This window comes from Passer domesticus, chromosome 16, assembly GCF_036417665.1.
Source record: "Passer domesticus isolate bPasDom1 chromosome 16, bPasDom1.hap1, whole genome shotgun sequence".
NCBI lineage: Eukaryota > Metazoa > Chordata > Aves > Passeriformes > Passeridae > Passer > Passer domesticus.
Window position 1 is genome coordinate 1,560,119 of NC_087489.1, and position 24,028 is coordinate 1,584,146.

A 24,028-nucleotide genomic window follows, 5' to 3' on the forward strand; every position below is an offset into this window, starting at 1 on the left:
CTTGGCACAGCTGGAGGCTGTGTGCTCTGGCTGTGTCAGTGCTGCTGCAGACAGAGCCCAGCCCCAGCTGAGCACAGGCACCTTTCAGGAGCTGTGCACAGTGAGGAGGGCACCCCTGGGTCTCCTTTTCTCCAGGTGAGCACCCCCAGCTCCCTCAGGGGTTCCTCACAGGGTTTGTGTTCCCAGCCCCTCTCCAGCCTCGTTGCCTCCTCTGGATGCACTCAAGTGTCTCAACATCCTTCCCAAACTGATTTAACGTCCCTTCCAAGCCAAACCAGTCTGTGATTTATGTTTGATCTTGTTTTAGCTACTTCTCTAGGGGACAAAGACAAAGATCTCACACCAAGAGAGGCTAGGCTGAAGTGAGCAGAGCAGATCCTGGGACCCACCAGCAGCAGGAGAAGCAGAAGCAGCTGGGACTGCAGGGGCAGGAGCTCGGACACTGCCCTGGTCAGCAGGAGCCTGAGCATCACCGCAGTTCTGTTGGCAGAAATACACTTCTTTACCAGGATTACAGAATTCCTTCCAGGAGATTTCCCTCACTGCCGTGGTTTCACAAGATCCAGGAGTGCTCATTGTCAGTGGTGCTACACTGTGGAGAGCTGATGTGGGAAGCTCCTTGCTGATTCCAGGTCATGTTAGGACACCTCGCTGGTGCCTTAAACCTTTGACTGATCAGGGGAGAGGGGGGTTGGATCTGAAATGCACCTCCTTAAATGAGGAGTTAGTTTTGCCAGTGACATCAGTAAGACCAGGCAAGAGAGGCATTTATGTCTGCAGAATTGTTAGGGAAGCTGAGGGCTGAAAAAAGAATAAATTAAATCAAACTTATTTGATCCACATCCCATTTCTGGAAGTACACTAACATGCTGAGAAGCTCCAGAGCTCCTATGAAATGGAGTTTTTTCTCCCTTTCCAGGTGTCTGAATAATATTCTGTGGAATTATGGCCCCAGTCCTGCAAGGAGGTCTGCATGGATAAAACCAGGGGCCACATCGCTAAATTGGAAAGACTTTCACATTCCTCTCATTGAAAAGAGGTTCACACTTTATAGCAATAGTAACAAGTCCCATTGCTGAGGATGAAGTCTGTAAAGGTCATCACTTGCCATGTCTGATTCAACAATACTGCTTTCCCTTCAGTATTCTCTGATAAACAGGACCTATATCAGAGATTAATATTTCTACTTGTGTCTTAATTATGAAAGTGAATCTGAAGAGTTTATACTTCCTTACCAGTATGTGCTTGTTTAACTACTGCTTGGTCAAGAAAAATATATATTTTATATATTATATTGGCCATGAAAGTTTTTTCTCTCTTGGGTAAACTCAATAACGAAACAAGAATTCCTTCAATTCTCATTAAATATATATTTGTTTAAATTGGTGACACAATAATCAGAGCAGTTCTTTCAAAACTGCATCTCTAATGTATTTTTTTTACCAAGGTTGTACTTGATCCTTTAACATTTTGTGTTCATTCCTGTTTTGTGCCAGTTCACTGTAACAATGAGACACTGCTCTGCACGATACAGCTCCTGTTGTGGCGTGCAGTGAGGAGGGAGATTAGACCTGGTGAAACACTGACGCTCTGTTTGCAGTTGTTTTTGATTCATTTACCAGCTCCAGAAATAGCTGCCCTATTTGTAGTCATGCTGCAGGCTTTAATATATTCACATAGCCATGGCTGTGAATGCAGCAGGGAAAACAACGGGCTCATTAGTGGGGAGATGACCGGGGTAGATGTGGGATGGCAAATGTCAGAGCATCTGTGAGAGAGTAGTTCATGTCCAGGTTTGTTGGCTGGAATCTGTGTCTGAGCTGTTGTGGCTTCATCCCCACACAATCCTTCCTTCTCCTCCGCCCTGCTCACAACAGCCAGGTTTGCTGCCCAGAGCTGGCGGTGACCCTTGGAAGATGTTTGAGCCAAGATGTGCAGAGGCTGCCAGGGCAGGCCAGAGTCACGGACACCTCTGTGCTTTGAGCACCTCCAGAAATCCCAGCCCGGGTGTACTTCTCCTGCCTTAAGCACGGCCCTCAGGTACTCTGCTCCATCAGAACTGGAAAAAACGCTCGTGTTTGGGGTCACCTCTGGATAAACCGTTGTGTCCCATCGGAAATGGGGATGCTCTGCCACGGTGTTCCTGTGGCACAGCCGGCCTCGTGGCACCAGCTGTTGGGGCTTATAAAAAAGAGAGGGGCAGATAGCAACAGGACAAGAGGGAATTAGACTAAAAGAGGTGAGATTTCGATTGGATGTTGGGAAGGAATTCTTCCCTGCGAGGGTGGTGAGGCTTGGCACAGGGTGCCAAGCAAAGCTGCGGCTGTCCCATCCTTTAAGTGTCCAAGGCCGGGCGGGACACGGCTGGGAGCACTCTGGGACAGCGGAAGGTGTCCCTGCCCTGGCAGGGGGTGGCACGGGCTGGCCGCAGTGCCCCTTCCAGCCCCAGCCCGGCTGTGTCTCGGAGCGGCCCCCGGGCCACGGCGGCCCCTCAGGGCCGAGCCCCGGGGTCGCGGCGGTGGGCGGGGCCCTGCCGGCAGAGCCCCGCCCCCATGGGCGGGGCCCGATGACGTCAGCGCCGCTCCGCCGCAGCCCCAGCGCAGACGGAGCCGCCCGGTCCCGGTGCCGCCCCGGTCCCGCCGCGATGCCCTCGGACCGGCCCTTCAAGCAGCGCCGCACCTTCGGTGAGCCGGGACCGGCCGGGAGCGCCCGCGCGGGAGGGAGGGAGGGACGTGCGGATCTGCCCCGCGCCGCCCCCGCCGTGCTGCCCTGCGGGGCGGCCCCGCCCGGGCCGGGGCTCGGCCGCCGCGGGTCCCCGCGGGGCGCGGCCGCGGGAGCAGCGGGGCCGGGGGCGCGGTGCCGCAGCCGCCGCGCGGTGATGTCATCCCGGCCGGGGGGGCCGCGCCGCGCCCGGCCCGAGCGCGGCTCTGTCCCCGGGCCGTGCCCGCTCTGTCGCCGCCTCTCCCGGGCACCGGCGTCGCCGGGGCGCGGCGGCGGCCGCAAGGGGCCGTGGGTTGCCCGGGACGAGGGCGGCGGCCGGGTGTCCCTTTTGGCTGTCAGAACACAAAGGCCTCCCCAGAAATCGCCCTCCGCGCTCCCCGTCTCGGCGGCGTTGTTGTCCCGGGGTGTCGCAAGCCCTCGGTGATGGCTGTGGACACAGAGCAGTCAGTGCTCACATCCCCCCACCCCTTTGCCAGAGGTGCTTGGTGGGGACGCTCAAAGGGTGAGGAGGTGACTGTAGAAAGTCCCAGATTTTTATCTCCAGACCCGGCAGCGGAATCCGAGGAAACACCAAGTGCTGTTTCCCTTGACCTTTGCCAGCTGGCGCAGCGGGGTGTGTGCTTCTCGCAGGTTAAATTCCTGGGGAGGGGGTAGCATTTGAGCTTTACTCGCTGTATAATGCTGAAAGGAGTGTTTTCATGCCATAAAAAACCCCTCATATTGTGCCAGAGACTGTCCAAATGCAGGTGAGGGCGTTTCCTACATGAGTTTTAAAATTTGAGCTTTTGCCTGCTGAAAACTGCTGATCCAGCCCCTTGCTGCTCTCTTGGAAACTGTAAATATTTGGTATTTTATTGGCACAACCCTTCTGGCCTTGAATGCTTACCCAGCCCTCGCCTGCCACAGGACCGAGCCAGGGGAACACGCACAAACAAGAACCAGATGAAGCCTGGGAGCTTGGGATCCTTGCTGGGACCCTGCTGTGTTCTCCTAAGCTGTGTCTTAAAACCAGTGAAGTCCTAAATCGGCCCCTTAGTAACTACCTACTGTTCAACTGGTGAGAATCAGCTTATTATGGTTAAGACGAGACTGGTTTGCCTTTGTGGATTGCTCAGATTTTCTTTGTGCCAGAAGGAAAACAAAATCTGAGGCTCAGAGCAGTTGAAAGAAAGCAGGATTAAAATAGCCCAGGAGGGACAGAGGGGGTGAGGGAGTTTGGTGCCGGCAACTGCAAGTGCTCCTTGTTTCTCTGTACTTTCCTCTGCCCTTTTGCTCTCTCAGCTGACTGGGCTGCAGAGCTGAGCCAGGAGGAGGAGGAGGAGGCCTGGCAGCCCCCGCAGTTGCTTTGGGTCAGGGCTGGAATTACTCTGTTGGAGAAAGTAAATACGGCTTGTTTTTGTCTTTGAATCATTGCACAACAGGAGCAGGAAGCGATTGTTTACAATGCAGTTGGAGAGGGCTGGTGGAAAACATCTCCAGTGCTTCTGTACCCTCAGAATGGTTTAATTTTTAAGGCTTCGAAACTTTACAGAAATGGAACGGTTCCAAAAAAGCAGTGAAAAGGCAGAGTCAGGGCTATGGCTGTTTACAAAAGGCACCCAGGCTCCAGTTTCATGGCAAGTGGCTGCCTTAGGTCTTGGGCTGCTGCTCCTCAGTGAAGATTCTGCTTTCCTCAATGCTTGTGTTCCCCCTTCTTGTATTTTTGGAATTTTTCTGTGAATTCCTTATGTTTGTTCATCTGCTTGGTCTTGTGTCTCTCCTGAGTAAAATTTCCTGATTTCTCTTCATCATTGTTGAGGACTTGAGAAGGGGACTGGCTGGGAAACACCAGGGGTTTGATGCGAGGTATGTGGAGGGCATGGAGCAGTGACTCCTGCCGTGATCTCAGGTGCTGACCCTGGTGGGAGCTGAGCTCTGAGAGCTTGGCAGCAGAATGTCCTTGCTGTGGGTGCAGGGGGTGAAATGTGGCACCTCCCTCTGCATCCATCTGCTGAACCCAGAGGCTGAGGCACGTTCAGATCTGTTGCAGGAGTCCAAAACAATTCCCAGAACAAAGCTGTGGTCTGTGTCAGAGGAACAGGCTGTCCTGGCAGTAGTGAGAGCGTGCAGCAGCCTGACGACACCGCTGCACTTCCCGAAAGGAACACGAGTCCTTGGGAGCATTGTCCCACTGCTCCTGACGCGGGGTTTGCTCTGGGCTGGCAGCAGCTGCCAGCTGTGTTTTCAGTGCAGCACAAAACCAGGGTGGTGATGGACACGGGCCTGGATCCTGGAGCAGCCGGGTGACCCAGAGCACCTCGTTCCCGTGTCCGGCAGGAACAGAGGCAGGAACACACCTGCATGTGGCTCAGCTGGAGCCCCTGGCTTGGTGACAAACACAGAGGTTTGACCTCAGCCTCTGTGAACAGAGTGTTCCCATCCCAGGTTCCATCCTCTGGGAGATCTGCCTTTGGTTGTGGGAAGCCACTCCTGTTCAGAGGAAAGGCAGTGCTGGGTGTGGAGCAAATCCCCGCTGGCTCTGGGGAACGGCGTCCCTGGGGACTCATCCAGTGCAAGCCAGCCTGCCTGTACCCACTGAGACACCAGCAGTGGCTGAATTGTCTGCCTCACACACCTTCCTGTGCTCATCACAACAGTTCTGCTCATTGGTAGCTTGGAAAAACATCTGGATATTGATGTGAGGTCAGTCTGTGAGCCCTTGCTGGCCCTTGGCTGGTCCTTGGGTGTCTGTTCCGGCAGTTGTGCTTTGAGAGCTGGGATTCCTTGAGAGGAGGATGCTGCTCCAAGCTGCTGCCTAGCTGCCTTGTGTCTTGGATTAATTACTGAGGACATTCTGTGACTTGACTGGATGCAGGGGTAATTATCAGCATTGAAGAACTGAACAGGCTTCCAGAACAAAAGCCAGACTGACATGTAGACCACAAATTTTGATTTTTTTATTATTGTTCTTGTATATAACACAAGGTCCTGACTGGCAGCCAGGAATAATAAAACTTGTGTGTTTTGTTCATGACTTAATTTTTTCTTTTTCCACTATGAAAACTTCAGATCTTCCTTTGAGCCAGAAGGGTGGAAACTGGTGAATCCAGGGGCTGTCATTGTGCTAGGCCCTTGCCACCTCTGTCATTGAGTAGCCGTGAGCCATGGATAAGTCATGTCCCTTGGCTTTGGTGTTCCTTCTGTGGTCAGTCCCAGCAGGGATCACAGCCAGGAGAGTCACTTGGGAGGTCTCACAGTGTGTCACCTGCTCGGGTGACATTCTGTGGCTGATTGGCAGTGTGTAAACACTACCAGCTCTGTCATGCTTTTGTTTGCTGCCTTTTGTCCTCAGAAGGTGGTTTAAGGCTGTGAGAGAAAATGCAGGAATGAATTCAAGACTCTGGTGTCTGGCATGTGTCCCCAGAGCACCTGTGCATGTCCAGGCCTGTTGGTGCACAAATAGCAGTGAACTGTGCTGGGCAAAGGCTCTTGGTGCATGCAGGTGCACAGTGGGCTGCCCCAAAATACACTCCTGCCAGCAGTGCCAGGTCTTTCTTTGAGCAGGTTGAAGTGTCCTGAGTAGTTCTGAGAAATGTGCTGTCTTGGGGATGGATGGAGATGGATGGGAAGGTGTCCAGGTGGAAGGTCACACAGCAGGCAGAGGGAAACCCTGGCATGGCAGCCTCCCAAGGATACAGAGGGAACTTGCTGTTCCTTTACCAAGGATAGTGAAACTGTGATTAAATGTTGAGCAAAAAATCAGTTCCTTATCTGAAACTGTGATGTAAATACTCCCTGTGCCATCCTTTGACATGACACAGAAGGTGCTGCCCGTTTCCCCCTCATGCCCAGAGGGTGCAGTGAGTTTTAAGTTGTTTGGATGATTGGAGGTCCAGTGCTCATCCTACACGGCCCATGGCAGGGGTGGATCACAGAATCCCAGAATGGTTTTGTTTGGGAGGGGTCTTAAAGTCCATCCCATCCCATCCCATCCCATCCCATCCCATCCCATCCCATCCCATCCCATCCCATCCCATCCCATCCCACCCCCTGCCATGCCATCCCATCCCACCCCCTGCCATGGCAGGGACACCTTCCACTATCCCAGGGTACTCCAAGCCCCATCCAGCCTGGCCTTGAACACTTCCAGGGATCCAGGGGCAGCCACAGCTGCTCTGGGCACCCTGTGCCAGGGCCTGCCCACCCTCAAAGGGAAGAATTCCTTCCCAGTATCCCATCCGTCCCTGCCCTCGGGCAGTTTAATGCCATTCTGCCTTGTCCTGTCAATCCAGTGATACTGTACAACCAGAGGACAAGTGTCTTGACGTGTATTTAGAGTTCACAGTTGTGGTGTGGCTCTGCTTGATCATGAGCTGAGCCCTTTTCATGATTTGCCAGATGCAAATGCTCATTCCTGGAGCCAGGCTCAAAATCATGCTCCTGCTATGTTTTTAAACTGCTAAGAAAAATGAAGGTATTTCCTGTTTGTGTTTTAAAATCCATTTTCAAGATCTGCTCTGGAGCCAGGAAGATTGGGAATTTTTGCAGATGAATAAGGCTGCTGAGATCCTTCTGCAGTGACACGACTCCAAGAACCTGGGATTCCAAACTCCTCCCAGACACTGCACATCTGGTATTGCAGCTGTAGTGATGGGATGGAGAGTCAGGAAGACAGAGCATCCACTGCTCCATATTTATGCTGGCAATAACTTCCAGGGACAGTGGAGCTTCAGGCTCCACCCATTCCGTGATGCAGAGATATGTTTTTATCAGTTTAAAGTTTTTAGGTTCAGGGCAGTGTGGGTTTGGTCCTGAGTCATTTGTCCCGTCCGGAGCACCCAGCTTCACAGACAGTCAAATAAAATAAACCTAAAATAAATCAGAAGCACTGTCAGGTCTCTGCAGTGCTGCTGTCCTGTGTAGCCTGAGACAAGCATGCTCTGGGGTGCTGAGGACACCTGGCCTGGGCACAGCCTCCTTCCTTCCTGGATGTGGGAGTCTCTCACTCCTCCTGCAGTACCACTGGCCTGAGAAGGAGCACTGGGCAAGGACAGGTCAGGTCATGTGCTGGGTGAGCCATGACACACTCACAAATTTGGGTGTTTCCTGGTGGTTAGAGGTGTCTGGCCTTAGGGTGGTGTGATATTACAGAAATAGTCATTGATGTTCATGTGGAATGACCTGCATAACTGGCCTGTGTCTCCAGCGCTTGCCAGCTCATCCCACACACATCCTGGTTTCAAACCATCCAATTCCTCCTCTCCTGGCAGAAAATCTCTTGGAGAGAAGTCCATGCTCTGACAGCACTCTGCCCTGGGACTGACTACAGCAGCTTCTTGAAGAAACACGTTCATTTTTGTATCTGCTTCAAATCTGAGGTAGATCCCTCTCTGGGGTGCTGGCAGGGTGTTGTGTGGATGGCAGGAGAAGCCACAGGGCCAGCAGCCTGCTGGAGGTGCCAGGGATGTCTGCACCCTCCGGAGCTGTGGGACACAGGAGGGGCAGTAGCTCACAGCTGCATTTCTGGTCTCTGCTCTCTGCACACAGCCCTTGCCCAGCTCGGGAGCTGTTGATCTGGTAGCTGATGAGGTTTCCAGGTGGTATTTGTTCTTACTGGTGTTTTCCTAGCAGCATTCTTGCTGGTCACAGGCAGCAGGGCCTCTCCCTGTCGCCCATCTGCTGCCTTGGGGCAGCACCAGTGCCTGAGCAGTGCTTGTCTAGGATCTCCTGAAAAATGGTGCCCCTTATGCAACAGCGCTGTTGGAGGACTTGCCATGTGTTTTCCTTCTGTCCCACCATCTGTATCTTTTGTCTGCTGAGGCTCTTTTGCATCCAGGACTGTCCTTTCATCCTGTGTCTGCACAGCGCCCAGCACAGCAGGGACCTGGCTCCCGTGGCCAGAGCTCCTGGGCACAGCTGATAAAAAAGGTTAATGTTTGCAAAGCATTTGGCCTTAAAATTTTCCACTGTTCTCCTCAGCTGCCATAATGATCTCATCCTGCATTGCCATGGGATACACTGTGTGCTCGCATCTTTTGGAGCACAGCTTGGGAAGGACCTCAGTCAAGAAAACAGCCAAGATTCTGGTGTTTTGGGCAATTTGCAAGCTTTGCTGTTGGTGCTTAACAGTTGAAACAGCAGTTGGAGGAGAAATAGACAATTTCCTGGCATATGCAATGTTACAAAAATACTCCTATTTTTCAATAGGCCCTAGCAGAGAAGTTTCCCTGGGAATAACCAATAAAATGGTGTGTTTTTTGTCTTGCTGCCATCTTGAGACCTGACATCCTGGCACCAGGGAGAAGTCTGGCTTCCCTCAAGGCAGAGATGTGGTGCCCACAGCTGGAGCGTGGGTGGGGCTCTTCCCTCTCATGCAGGTCATCACTCTTGGCTCAGCTCCTGGGAGCAGCAGAGGCTGGAGCCCCTGAGCTGCTGCAGTCAGGTGTGGTGTTCTGCTGCCCTGGCAGCGAGGAGGAGCAGAGGAGGAGAACATGGATGGGACAGGGCTGTGTTTACAGCTCTGGTTTGCTCTGCACGTTGGCAAAGCATTAACTGTGGCCAGGTGCTGCAGGGATGGGGGAAGTCTCAACTTCAGCACAGTTTGGGAGAGCTGCAGGAGGAGAACAAAGCTTGTAAGATCAGGCCTGTTGTGTATGAATGTGAGTGTGCAAACGCTGCTGGGGTGGGGGGATCCTGCCTGTCCTCAGCACCGTGGGGGCTCGGGTGCTGGGCTGGCACCTCCAGCCAGGTTTCTCTGAAGTGCCCTTTAACCCCTTTCTCTGTATTCTGTGACTTAGATTAGACTGTATAGACACTGAATTAAGGCTGGTATTTATAACTGTTCCTGCTGTGTGATGTTGATGCATTCATGAGTCACAGGCTCAACCTCTGGCTCCCACCCCAGGCTGAGGAGGGTGTGGGTGACCATCACTGTGTCTTGCTGGAGATCTCTTGTGCTGAACTCCTGTGTGCACAGAAATCGCCCAGGGATTGATGCAGCTTTTCCTGATTGCCGAGCCTGCTTCCTTGGCTCTCCAAGGCTAGGATGGGACAGAGTGTGCTCTTTAGCAGTGCTTCAGGTGTCCTGGAGACTTCTGCCTGTAGGTTCAGGAGCCTGGGCACCTTAGGTGGGATTGCTCCCAACTGCCTTCCTGAATGGAGTTTCTGAAGTGAGTGATTCCAGGCTAGAGGAAGAAGTGCAGTGCTTGAGGTGTTTGTAGTTGCAATCCCTGGACGTTCTGGAGGGATCCAGCAGCCCCTGGAGTAAAGCAGCACCTGCTGCCATTCCCCTGTGGTCATTGCAGATCAGCCTCCTGCCACAGGGTCCCCCTGAGGGTCAGGAAGGACAGAGGACTGTGGTCCCAGGGGTCCTGAGGCACTGATGTGCAGCTGGAGTCATGATGGACCCTCTTCCTCTCTGTGTGGCACCTTTTTCAGTGTAATGGGCAGGAGGCACCTCTGTTCCCACTGTGAAGATGGAGGTGGTGATGGCTGTGTCATCTTGTGCTGTAGCTGGTGATGCTTCCAGGGAGCAGGAAGGGATGTCTGGCATGTGGCTGCCCTTTGGCACACGCAGCCTGGCCTAGTTGGATGCTCCAAGATTATCTTCATTTACTAGCCTTCATAACATGCCTTCAGCAAATTCCTTCTCTGACCCTTCTCACAATTACCTGCATTGTTGGGGCTTCCTGTGCAAAGAGTCCTGTGACCTTGCAGGGCAGCACATGGTGTTGAGGAAGCTCATCCACATGGCCATCCGATAGTATGGAGAGAGAAGCAGGCTAGGGTGGACACTGCAGCCAGGATGACTGGCCAAACTTGAGGACACAGCTCTGCAGGCTCTGTTAACACCCAGAAGTCTGAGCAAGCTGCTGGAACTTCCATGGTGATCAGTGTTGTCCAGTTGAGCTCTGGATCTCCAGCCTTTTGGATGCTCCATCCTGGACACAAGTGAACATTGGGAATGGGGCTCTGTGGGAGGGGGCAGCTGCTTCTGCTTCTGCTCCAGCTGGGTGATGTGGGCTGGGTGCTGCTGGCACCGTGTCCTGCAGCATGCCCAGGGAGGTGTCTCTGTACCAGTGTCACGTGTGCTGCTGATGTCTGTGTGACTCCCTGGCTGACTGGTACCTCAGGGGAAAATTGTTTGTATCACAAGAATGACTCTGGATCCCTGGAGCACTGGATTGGATAAAAAGGAAACATGAGAAGCTGCATCTTCCATCATAAAACCCAAAACAAATATGCCTGAATTTTTCATGAAAACCAAATAATCTTGCTCTGTGTTGCTTGCATATGGAGTCCTACAGAATAAAAGATCCAACAGTTCGTAGCAGAGCGATATTTTCCTCTCAGAGGAGGCAGAAAAGGTGCTCAAAACTTTCTATGATCTGGTGATTTTGTAGTCTTGTGGCTTTTAAAGAAACTCCAGTTTTCTCCCAAAGTCATATCTAGCCAAATTAAACATATAAGCAGTAAGGTTTTATTGAGTGCTCAGAGGAGACATTATCAGTGTTTGTGAGGAGAAAACACTCAGCCACATGCATTTATCCTGCCCCCCATTATCCCAGTGGGCCATGGGGAGCTGGGGCTGTGTAAGCTGGTGAGGGGTCAGGCTGGAGCTGGTGCTGCGATGATCCCGTGAAGATCCTGCAATACCCAGATCTCTTTTCTAGGCAGTGCTTAGTCACTCACCTTCACCCCCCAGGGTAGTTTTTGGGCATTTCAGATGTAGGCTGTGAAGCACTTCCCAGAGTAGTGGCAGTTCCAGGAGGAGGCACGTCTGTAGTGTCCCAGGAAGAGCATACACAGAGCCCTCCCTGGCCCTGGTACTGCTTCTTCCTCTGCTTTCTACTGCTTTGGGTGGTGGAAGGAGAGCCCTCTGGTAGAGCAGTGAGGGGTATGGGAATTCTCCTGTAAACTGGAAGAATGCACGAGCTTTGTGCTGCCTGTTGTGTGTGTCAATAAACTCTGGAGGAAAATTGAATAGAAAGTGTGAGAACAACTGCAGGAGAAGTCCTTCTGTATGTGGGTCATCTCCTTGCTTAAGGTTTTCTTCCTGCCTCCAGGCCTGGCAATACTTTCTGCCAGGCCAAGAGCTGTTGTAGCTGCTCCATAGCTCTGTGCTAGGGACAGAGTCCTCCTTGGCGAGGTGCAGCTCTTGTGGAACCAGGCACTGTGCCAGAGAGTGCTTGGAAGTGCGCAACAGGCAGGAGGCAATGGCTAAAACCCACCCCAGCTGGAGAATTGTCTCCCTGGGGGAAGCATCCAGGAGACACATGGAGCCTGAACGTGCAGAGCACAGCCCCCAAAGCTGTGCTGCTGCCCTGCACACTTTGCCAGGAGCTGCGTGTGCTTAGGGTTATTTTAGGGAATAAAGTTAATTTTGTCAGCTTTGTGGTCTCCTTTCACTGTCCTGATTGCCAGGCGTGCTGCCCAGTTTCAGCAGGCAGAGTGGCGTGTCCCAGCCTGGGGGTGGCTGGGGCAGCAGGAGGCCATGAAGGGCTGGTCACTGGAGCTGACATCTGACACACCATGCTCAGAAAAGGCCTGGTGAGAACAATGTGCATTCCTTGGGAAATGTCCCTCTCTCTGGGTCAGGCTGTGGCTTGAAGGGTGGGTGCCTCAGTCCTGCCTGCCCTACCACACACAGGTCTTTCTAATTTGATTTCTTTACTTCTTTCTTGCAGCGGATCGTTGTAAAGAAGTGCAGCAGATCCGAGAGCAGCATCCAAACAAAATCCCAGTAAGTGAATTGTTCTCACTCTTCTGTGTCAGGCTTTGTTCTCAGGACCCCTCTCTGCTCCTGGGTGGCCGTCATAGAGCTTGCAAACTTTGCTCCCTGGAATCAACACAGGATGGTCCCCATGATCCTCCAGTGCCTTGTGTGTGCCTGCTGCTCAATAACAGACATGTTCTCTGCAGTGCAAAGGACAGTCTGGCTCTAAAGCTCCATGCTGCCCTGGAGGAAGGGGGCTGATTTCATCTCAGATCTATTTCCAAGTGAGTGCAGTAGGAGAAAACTCTGAAATGTCTTTTGTTTTGGCTGTAGCAGCTACCTTATTTTTCCTGGCTAGCCTGGTAAGGATTTCTCTGCCCAGAGAAAGATGTGTGGGCTGATCTTCGCTGCACTGAAAGCACAGAGTCTCTTTCAGGATCATTCATACCCATTCTGTGCTGTCCCAGCATCTGCAGTTGATGGGCACAGGTGAGACACCATGAACTTGCAGTTCTTCCTGCCCAGTCACACCTAATATGCTTAGCTGCTCTTTGGCTGTGAGTGTGCTTTTGAGTTCCTACCTTAGTATTTGCTGCTCTTCCTGAGCAGATGGAGAACTTGGAGGAACATCCCATCTCTGGAAGTGTTCAAGACCAGACTGGACAGGGCTTGGAGCAGCCTTGTCTAGTGGAAGGTGTCCCTGCTCACCTTTAAGGTCCCTTCCAACCCAAACCATTCCATAATTCTATGAAATTATGTACTTGGGGCTTGCTTATCTTACTATTTGCTGTATCACAGAAAGACAGGATTCCTAGTTCAGCTCCCTCTCAGTGTTGAATGAACATCAACCTTGTCTTAAAATTGTAGACTATCAGCATTTGGCCTTCAAGACTGAATGTCTCAAACTGCTCTTGGCCCATCTTAGTCCACCTCACTTTTGTTTAGTTTTTAGCACAGTGTCTTCTAGCCAGAAAAATTCCTTCTTCTCCTCTCCTCCCACCACCACTGTGGTGTTCACGTGATGTTCACGTGTTTCCAGCTCAGCAGAGCAGGGCCTGCCCCTCACAGCACCCTGGTACCAGTACTCCAGGCTGTCAACACATTGACAGACCTCTGCTTTTAATGTGGTATTCATGGCTTAGACTGGCCCTGCATTTCTCCAGAGCTGTGGCAGAGCTAACTGCAGTGCATTCAGGCTCTGGCAGTAAGGCCAGGCTCGAAATAAGTTGTACATTAAATGCACACATGTGCCTGCATACAAATGTGTGCTGCTTGGGGAATGGACAGAAGGAGCCAGAGCTGTGCATCCACAGGCAGAGTTCCATGGCATTACTGAGACATGGTGGGAGAGCTCCCATGGCTGGAGTGCTCTTTGTGTTGGAGTCAACACCACAAGTTTTGCAAGTTTTGCTGGAGGGGTAAAAAGAATCAGGAGGTGAGAAGGGTCATGAAGGCTTGTGGGGTCCAGCTGTGTTGGTGTCACTGCTGTCTCTAAAGGCCTGGCTCCCATTAGACCCCAAGAGCAGCTTGGTGCTGTCTCTCTTCTCTCCCAGGGCAGGTTGCAGGGCTGGGCAGTGATCAGAGCCTCGTGCAGGAGTGTGGTGTGGGCACTGTCATGGGTCCAAGCACTGCAGGCTCATGGGCTGCAGGAAGCTCTTGGTCATCTGTGAAAGACAGGAGCTGTGTTTTCCAAGTGATTGGCTTCCCTGGAGAGGCACCAGGAATCAGAAGAGGGGTTTGAGTGCCGAGCCCAGGGGAGTTAGGGAGATCCAAGGTCACACCCTTACTGCTGACGGAAACCACAGCAAAGCTGTGCAGCACCTGCTGCCCTCCTGCATCTCCAGTTTCCAGCCAGAGTCCTTGGGCAAGTCCCTTTTGCTTTGAGAGGGGGCCAGGAAGATTTGCAGAGGGCATGGCCTGGCTGTGTGCCCAGGGAAGAGCACGTCTCTCCTGTTTCCATGCGTGTGCTTGCAGGGAAAGCTGAGGAAGGGACTGATAGGGAGTTCTTGGCTTCTGTTTCACGGGATGTCACATCCCAGGATGCCCCCCTGGCACATGTAATAAGGACATAGGCAGGAGCCAGGTCCCCTGTCCACCTCATGCCAGGGGCTCCTTTGCTGTCTCTGCATTTCCCTGAGCTGCCTGCTCTGGCAGAAGGTGCTGGCCACAGGCACACCTGCTGAGAAGGTGAGATGGTTGTGCTGGTAGCAGGGGCTGCTTGTGCTCAGCTGTGTAGGGAAGAAATCTCCAGCTGCTCCTCACAGGGCTCTTCCTCTTTGGGCAGTCAGAGCAAGCAGAGAACCTCCAGCCTTTTCACTGGGACCCCCATCCACAACCTCAATACATGTTTTCAAAATCATCTTCTGTCCTGTTAGAGGACAGGGAGCTGTCCCTGCCTGCTCTCAGCCCCAGGGACCTTCCTGGAGATGACTGAACCCTCAGAGTCTGAAATTGCTGGGGAGCAGCTTGTGCTGGGCAGCAATGGGAGCAAACCACTTCCCAAAGCCCTGCAGTGCTAAATTCTGGCAGGCTGGTGAGTTGTGGGCTGTAGAGAGGGGTGAAGGCAGGGCCACCCCCGGTGCTGGCAGGGAGGGCTGAGGGGTATTTGGGCTGTGCAGGGAGGGCTCATCTGAGCACCCACAGAGGAGCATGGAGAGACAGTGGCAGGTGGGACATCCCACATAATGCCCTGCCCTGGCTCAGGCGTGGATGGAAACCCAGATTATGAACTCAGAGGAAGGGACAACCTTCTCTGGGCTCCTGGGAGGGCTCTGCTGGGGAGTTGCAGATCCAGTGTCCTGCACTGACATGACTCTGGATGGATCAACACCAGAGCACCTTTTTGACTGAGGGCTCCTGTGTCTGCTGCCACCAAAGCACCTGCAGCCTGCTCTGCCAGAGGGGGACGGGGTGAGGCTGGTGCAGTCTGTGCTCGTGTGAGCTCTGTGTGTGCCTGTGTCAGTTTGCCTGGCCGTGGATGTCAGGGAGGTGTTACATACACACATTTGAGCCTCTGTGCCTGCTAGGAATACATTCCCAGCCTCACTCCTGGTTGGACCTTGCCTCTGGTGACCACCACATCTGGCCATATTCCCTACCAGACTCCCTTTCCATCTCTCCAGACTGGCCCCAGAACAAAGGCTGTATTCATAAGCACTGTCCAAGGCCCTTTGCAGCAGGACTAGGACTTCAGGCTTAGCCCTGAGTATTTCCCCTCCCCACCTGTGCCCACTCATGATTTCTGCAGAGATCTGTGGTGGTTCCCTCTGCAAGAGCAGGGAGCAGGTGTCCCATGCTGAGGAGCCCCTGGCTCACGGCAGCAGCTTGGAAGAGGATATGGAATGGGAGGTGGCTGTGTACACCCTCCCTGTGGCCACAGGGATGTAACTTTAGCATTTGATCATGCTTTTCCCTCCAGAGCTACACAAGAACGTTTTGTCCACTGGCCACCTGTTCTCATAGCTGGGTTACCCAAATAGCAGCTCATGTTCTGGGAACAGAAACTCTTGGAGCTGTTCTACATGAGAGGCTCTGTGCCTGCTCCGGGCACAAGGCAGCTGCTGCTCCAAGAGATTCATTCTTGGATTAATCTAAAGGTGCTTCTTCTTGGGATGGACCTGGCTGGTAATGAGAGACGCCGGCCTCTGGTCCTGCTCTTGTGAAACTGAGGCATCATCCAGGTGTGTAGGGCCCTCTCTCCAGGTAAAGGTGGGTGCACAAACAGCTGCTGTGTAGCTGCTTCTCCGTGCAAAACAAAAAGCTGAAGGGCCAATGTTGCCTTTGTTTCCCAGCGGCATCCTTTTATGTGGCTGCTGTGAGTGCTCAGCCCCTCAAGAATACTCCTCTCCCCACAGCCTAAATACCTCTCTTTGTAAGATTCAAGTTAAACACAGTAGGATGGTTCTGCTCATCTTGTCCTCCCTGTGCCCTCCTTGGAGGGATGAAGGGCCATTAACAGGTTGGTGGGGGATGTCCCAATGCATTATTTAGTCTGTTGCAGAAAGTGGTTCCTTAATCAGATTCTCCTTTGCCAAAGAGAGCTACCTGGTGTTCACATGCTGGTTGCCCAGGTGCTGGGCTCCCCTTTGGCTGTGATTTTTCCGGGAGGGCTCTGCAGAGACCGTTTTGGGGCAGAGCCCCCAGCAAGGCAGCTCACCCCTGCTCCTCCAGGCAGTGCCTGCAGCCCAGCCCTGTCAGCCCAGCCCCATGGGCTCCTCAGACATTCCCAGCTCACTGGTGACTCCGCACTGTTCAGCTGCTGCGTCTGATCCACTCTGGGGGAGGCTGGCAGGAGTTCCACTGCTGCTGCCAGAGGCTGATGTGTCAACAAAGGATCAAAGGGAAGGGAAATCCGTGTTCCCGGAGGTTCCCTGGTCCTTCTGGCTCCACAGAGCCATCTCCTGGGGATCCTCCTCTCTGCATGCTGCTCCGTCCCTCTGCTGCCAAAAGTCACTTGCAGTCTCTTTTTGGAAAGGACCTGGGAAAATAAATTATGGCAATTCCTTGCCTTACGGTGAAAAATAGTGTTCAGTCTCAGGTGGGAGAGGATAATGGGCTGATGAGTATCCAGGAGTCTCTCTGTGGGGAAATCAACGGGTTGCTGGAGAGATGTGAGAGAGCATCACTGCAATGGGAACATACTAAGCTGTATATTTTTAACTTATTTTCATTTTTCTTAAAAGTACATTCCATATTTTAACTTCCTGCCACTTTGTTTCTCAGAATACAAAAGGTACATTTCCAGGCTGGTTTAGAACTGCAATTTTAGCTGTCAGCAAACAGCTTCACAGAAGAAAATCATTAACTGTAATAGCAGGAAAATGGATCAGAAATCATCATTCAGCCATTTCAGAATGTAGGGATGGTAAGAACTTTTCCAAGCAAGATGTCTGGCAGAGGAGGACAGGCTGGGTTGTCCCTGTGGTGACACCATGCAGGAGTGCCCTGCAAAGGGAAGCTCAGTGCACAGCTGGGGTGGCCCTGGGTTTCTGATCCTTCTCGGCATCAGTGTGTCTGCCTGTTAACATAAGGAGTGGGACTGGTGAAATCCAAACACCCCCTTTCTGAAGGAATGCCTGGCTGGCCTCACTGGGACTTCTGAAAACTGCTTGCTTGGGAATATCCACAGCTGTTCCTGAGCAGGCAGAGGGATGCTGAATGGCAGCAGGAAGGAAACTCCATCATGAGCTGTCTGTAGCTCAAACCAGCAAAACCTGTGGGTTTGGTCAGTCAGAAAGTGTTGTTAAAATACTTCACTCCTCTGCAGATGCCCTGCATGTGGGAATGTTGCCATCTTGTTACAAATGTTTCATACCTTCTCAGTGATATCTCAGGGGCAGCTCCTCACAGCACTGACTCCTTCTCCCCTGCACAGGCAACAAACTCCATCTCACATCTCGACCAGCCAACCTGCTCTTTTATAATACCCCTCTTAATTGGATCCAGCTGTGGCCTATTAGGCCTATTAAGGGCAGGCTTGTTCTTAATGCTTGATAATTGGCACAGCTGTAACTCCTTAGGGGTCAGATTACCTTCACCACTATCTCTATTCTCCTACATTTTATCTATCCACACGAGAGGACAAGAATCTGTATCAGTCCAGTGGTGCCCGTTGTTTCTCTGCCAGCCAGAGCACTTGGTGCTTTAGTTCATTGTTTTGGACACTGTTCATTGCCTGGCCCAAGCACAGGTGACTGATGAAGAGCCACCTGCAGCCAGCCTGGTGGTCACTGCTCATGTCCTTTTTTTGTTTTGTTTCCTGTGAGGGTGAAGCAAAGTGAGGCTGTACCTCAGCTTTTCTACCCATGCTAGTTGGATTTGTATCTGACCTTGGGACCAGTGCATGGGGCACTATGACCCTGACTAATCTTACCCTTGACTTTCCTTCCAGGTCATCATTGAACGCTACAAAGGGGAGAAACAGCTGCCAGTGCTGGATAAGACCAAGTTCCTTGTCCCAGACCATGTCAACATGAGTGAATTGGTCAAAATAATCCGGTCAGTGGGGTGGTCTCAGCTGGCATGTTGAGAGCCTGTGCTGACCCACAGGCCACTCACGGCAGGGTGGTGGGGTGAGGGTGAGGCAGAGGAGCTGCTGAGGGCAGGGATGGGGATGTGGCAGCGGCAGCATCCTTGTGTGTGGTACAGACTGGTGTGGGGGGCAGGTTCTTAGCACCTTGTGAAGGTCTGGGGTCTCTCCCTCAAGGGGACACTCATAAGCAATGAAGGGGTCCCATCCCCTCTTTTTATTCTTGTGCTCAGAGGGAAGAGGCCCCTCTGCTTTGCCCTTGCCAGTAGCACTTGGAAAAAGGGGGAGTGAAAGGGAGAGAATCCTGGCTCAGGAGGCCTTGGAGGCGCTCAGTTGGACTCCTGGATACCACGTCCTGAGTGGTGGGTGGAGGGCCTGAGGTGGCCCTGGCTGTGCAGGCCTGGCCCCAAGGGAACAGCATTGCTGGGGAGGAGGAGCTGGCTGTCAGGGCAGCCCCCCCAGCTGGGCTGACCCTGCCTCTCCTGCCCTTTCCCCCACAGGCGCCGCTTGCAGCTGAATCCCACCCAGGCGTTCTTCCTGCTGGTGAACCAGCACAGCATGGTCAGCGTGTCCACCCCCATCTCGGAGATCTACGAGCAGGAGAAGGACGAGGATGGCTTCCTCTACATGGTCTATGCTTCCCAGGAGACCTTTGGCTTCTGAGGGCTGCTGAGAGTTGGCATGTGGAGGCAGATGAACTGTGGCACAGAGGCCCCTGGCCTCGGAAGACAACACAGCCAGAGGCTCACAAGAGGGGGGCTGTGCTGACCCCCTTCCCCTCCCTCCCTCCCTCCCTCCCTGCCCATCACCCTGTCACCAAAGAGGCTCGTGGCGCGTGTTGGACTCGCACAACCCTTCCCCTCTGTGTAGGTCAGTCCCGCTCCCCCAGGCGCCAGCCCAGGTGTGTGACACCCCCAGCCAGCCCTGCAGACCCCACGTGGGGCCTGGCCCCCTGTCCCCTGTCCCCCTGTCCCCGCGCTGCTCTCGCTGTGCTGTGTGTGCTCTGCTGCTGCCAGACCCGCTGGGCCACTGTCACCCAGCACAGGGAGAGCCACCTCTCCCCAGGCACTCATAAAGGGCAGGAGGTCTGCAGAAGCAGCTAACAGATGTTACCATTGCTCCCGAGTTTTAATTGATTTTAATTACACCCATATCAGATTCTTGGTGCTACTGAGTAGATGTAGGCGTCTCTGTAGGACTGTGGATAATGTATATCCTTTAGATTTGTTTTATTGGTTTGTTTGTTTGGGTTTGTTTTGGTTGTGTTTTTTTTAGGGATAGATTGGAATGGGGAGAGGGGGAAACTTTCCTGTATTCTGTAGGTAAATAAATCAGGCTTCATTGCACTTTAAAGCATAGTAGATGTCAGAGTGGAATTTTCTTTTAATTTATACAGATTTGCCACCTATAGTGCTGCTCCTCTGTTGACGGTTGTACCTAGATTATCTTGTTTGTTTTTTTTTCTAATAAAATTGATTTCCCTTCTCTCTGTCTCCCCATTGCATGCAATTTTTCAGTCTCAGTGTGTCAAGGAGTTCACTGAAGGAATGTACTGATATTTGCTATGTTCCTGTCCCTGTTTCTCATGTATTATACCAAAAAAATGTATATGATAAAATCTCCCCCAGTTTAATCTATACAAAGGTATATATATATATATATATAAATATATATATAAAATAAACATAAATTCAAGTTGTGTCTTGTAGGAATGTTCTGTTCCCATCTCATTTGTCTGTGTTAATGTCTCTGGTATATCAAATGTGATGTGTGTTCCCCATGTTCACTGGTGTGTTTGTACCTGCCCAGGCTTCTGAGCTGGTTAATCCAAGCTGTGGAAGAGCAGCTGGTTGGGACTGAGGGGCTGGGACCATGGAGGAAGATTAGTTTAGAGAACAGAGCACTGGATAGTGACACAGGAAACATGTTTGTCTTTGCCCTACCTGTGTAGAGTCTCTTGTTCTTTGATTAAACTTCCTCATCTGTAAAGAAAAACCTTGAGGTGGAGTCGAGGCATTTGTAAAGTTTGTTTTTAAGGGAAGCTTTGAGCAGTGCAGGAAATGATGCCTTATCCTGAGCATTCCATCAGACTGTTCTCCAGGCAAAGGCAGGAGCTGATGGTCCTGTGGCTGGTCAGTGTCTTCCTGCTCCTCAGCTCACTTTACTTCCTTTGCACTGCACAGCAGAAAAAGGTTAAGGCACTGAAAAAACTTAGGGCTTGCCTGAGTTGCAGCTCACTGTGTTGTTCTTGTCCTACACCTGCAGGGAATCCTCCATCCAGGAAAGGAGCTGGTGTGAGTGTCAGATCCAACAGAGCGCTGCAGGAAGATGTTGGAAGCCAGCTGGAGCACAGCTCCCAGCAGAGTGTAGGTGAGAACAGCTGCCCTGCTGGTCCTGGCAGCTGGAGCAGCTGTGGATGTTGCTCCTTGCACCAGCCTGATGATATCTAAACTCCAGTCCCTGAGGGAGGGTCCTTTCCCATCCACCTCCCTGCGGGATGGGTGCTGCAGCTGATGGGGCTGAGCACCAGCGGCCCCAGGTCAGCCCGTGGAAGGTGCTGAAGGAGATGCAGATGGGCTCCAACAGCCCCACATCTGTCCTGTGCTGGGCCCCGGGGCTGGAGGCTGCTCTGCAGGTGGGGTCTGCCCTGAGTGGGGCAGAGTCCCCCCACTCCTGCTGCCCACACTGGGGGATCAGCCCAGGACACGGAGAGGACTCTGGGTGCCAGCACACATGGCCAGGACATGTCCACCTTCTCATCCCCCAGCATCCCCAAGTCCTTCACAGCTGCACCGGGCTGCTTCCCATGTGATATTGTCTTTGGGGTCTGACCACTTCCAGGATCTCTCCTCTTACTCTTTTCCAGGCAGTTCTTTGCTGTTCTCCATTTGTCCACTCTGCCCTTAGCTCCCAGTGAGTTGTAAATAAAGGTGAGTGAGACCTGGAGTTTCTCCCCAGGGGCACCCAACAGCCCTGCTCATTCTTACACAGCTGTGTTTATCCATTCAGCTGGGATCTGCATGGCCTGGCTTCTCATACCTGCAGGTTCTCAAAGCTCTCTGAAGGGGGATGCTGCTGTCTTGTCTCCTCCCCTCCATGTGGGAGATGAAAGTGGGCCCTTTCATTGTGCCCCCCACTCTGCTGTCCTCTCATGTGCAACCTTCAGGAAGTGCTGTGTGTTCTAACACAACCAACTGCTTGGGCTTTCTGTAGGCTAATTCCTCTGGGCATTGCTCTAGGCATTGCTTGACTAGTGGATGTTACACGAGCCAGACTGGCTCCAAGGACTGACCAAAGCTGATGCAGCCAGCCTGATCCAGAGCTGAGCCATGCAGCTTTTGTGGGACAGGTGAATGACTGATGCCAAACGATGGAACCACCAGGGTAGGAGGATGCTGAGCTTCCTCTGGGAACAGTGATGCCACATCCTGGGCCCTGGAGGGCCACAGATGTAAGCTCCAGGTATTTATCATAGGTTTTCAGTCCAGAGCAGGGACAGTCAGTTCCAAGAAAAAGAAAAGCCACAGTCTGGGGAACTTCTCTGCCTCAGCTAAGAAAAAATAAATAAAATAAATAAATAAACCTAATAACTAAAACATCTAAGAAAATCTAACTAAATAGCAAAGAAGAGCTCTCTCCTGCTGTCTGTGCTGCAGACAACAGTCTGTGAGAAGAAAAGCTGAAGCTCTTGTCTCTATGTTTTTGAATACAGCCACCTCAAACATTCTCCACTGCTTCTCCTTCTCCCCCCTCACTCTCAGATCTAATTTTAAAGGTGCAAAACTTATTTCTGGGCTAAACAGACAAAAGAGGATACAATTCAGCATCACCAAGTCACCCCAGGACATTATGTTACATGTTGCTGTACAGAGCACAACTCATACCAAAGAAGGCTTCAAGACTCAGCCCTTTTTTGTTCCTCAGTACAACCTTTTATACCCTTCATCTTACATGCATTGCACCTGTGTGCTCTCTCTGCCCTTTTGTGACTGGTCAGTACACCTCAGCACTCCATGTCTCAGTACCTTCAATACTGCTCACCTGTCCTGCACAGCTGCAGTCCATGAGGGATGAAGCTCAGCAGCAGCCCCACTCCCAATTACCACAAACTGTGTGCCTGCAATTCCCCCTTTTCCTTTCTTGTAAATAAATGCCATGTCTACCATTCCTCTAAAGGACCCCTGCAGAAGAAATAGCAAACATGGTACAAGTATCCCTTGTGTAGATTCCACTAACTCTGGAATGTGTCCCTGTACTGACCGTGATTCATTCCCCAAACTTACATTACATATCACCAAAAATCCTTATACCTACACTTAGAGAATATTGACAATATCAATATTCTATATTTATATTCTATGTTTATAAGGCAACACACAAGAATAAGCTAAAGGCTATATATTAAGACATTAAGAAAATCAATAGCTATAATAAATAGCTTTACAACTTTAACAACATCAATAACTATACAACTTCATATTAACATACAAGGATAAGAGTCTATATGTTCCCATCACCAATACATTTTTATTATTCCTGGAAGTGAAGCAAGGTTCATTGCTTTGAGGGGTGTTATCCAACACAAGACAAATGCAATGAGCAGACACCCACTGAACTCCAGTATCTGTCGAGTGCACTTATGCCTATGGAATATAAACTATTATACCTATGCCTAATCAAAGATTAATAGCTGCAATTCACAAACAAAATACACATTTCACCAGCAAAAAACCACACCATACTGTACAATAGAGCTACTTTGTCCCCAGCTCCCACTGCTGCGTTAATAAATTCTCTTGTTCCTGTTACAGTTTTTGTTGCATTATTTGGTCACTGCAAGCCTCTCTTGCAATCCCTCTGCTCTCTCTTGTCCTGCTCTGGACAGTTTTCCATTCTTACAATGTTTCATAGAGCAATCTCCAGGTGGTAGCTAAACCTGCAGCTGTCTTGTTCCCTTTTGATATCATGTCCCATAGTCTTTCCCCAACTTCTTTCCATGCTCTAACACTAAAAGCAGTACTTGTATCAGTCTCAACATCTTGTGACTTTACCCATAGTAAAACACTATGAAGAGCATAGTCATTGGTCTCAATGTCTTTTCTTTTCAACAAAGCTTTCTATGTAGATAAAACAATCTGTTCTTCATGTGATAAGTTATTTCCCATGATGTCCCCAGCGGCTTGCTGGAACCCAGGACATTCCTCTGACTGCCCCGGAGGACTCGAGACCCTGGCAGGAGGCTCAGAGACCTTGGCACGGCATCAAAAACATCTGTGCCTTTGATTTTAACCCATGGAAAAAATTACCAGCTTTGTATGAAGATGTACAAGCCACGAGAGTTTAAGTAGAATGATAGTTAATTTGTCACAGGATGAAAAAAGTAGACTTTTGGGGGTTTTAGAATGAGGGTTCAAGAGGCAAGATGGAGGAATATGGGCATGTTCTTCCCTTCTTCTGCTTCTTCGTGTCCTCCATCTTTTGCTGTGATAATGACCAATTTTGGATTGGTTTAGAGTAGAGACAGACTGTCTAACATAGGCAATAGGTATTGGAAAATTATTGTAAATAAAGCACACGTAGTTTTT

The 24,028-nt window shown here is 51.5% G+C and overlaps 1 protein-coding gene across 1 annotated transcript; it reads left to right on the top strand.

Moving 5' to 3' along the window:
* The first annotated feature begins 2,537 nt into the window (after positions 1 to 2,537).
* MAP1LC3A (microtubule associated protein 1 light chain 3 alpha) lies at positions 2,538 to 20,151 on the top strand. Its single transcript, XM_064391954.1, has 4 exons — positions 2,538 to 2,684; positions 12,387 to 12,442; positions 18,306 to 18,412; positions 18,944 to 20,151. Exons 1-4 carry the CDS (start codon positions 2,567 to 2,569, stop codon positions 19,104 to 19,106), a joined length of 444 nt encoding a protein of 147 aa, XP_064248024.1. The 5' UTR covers positions 2,538 to 2,566; the 3' UTR covers positions 19,107 to 20,151.
* The last annotated feature ends 3,877 nt before the right edge of the window (positions 20,152 to 24,028 follow it).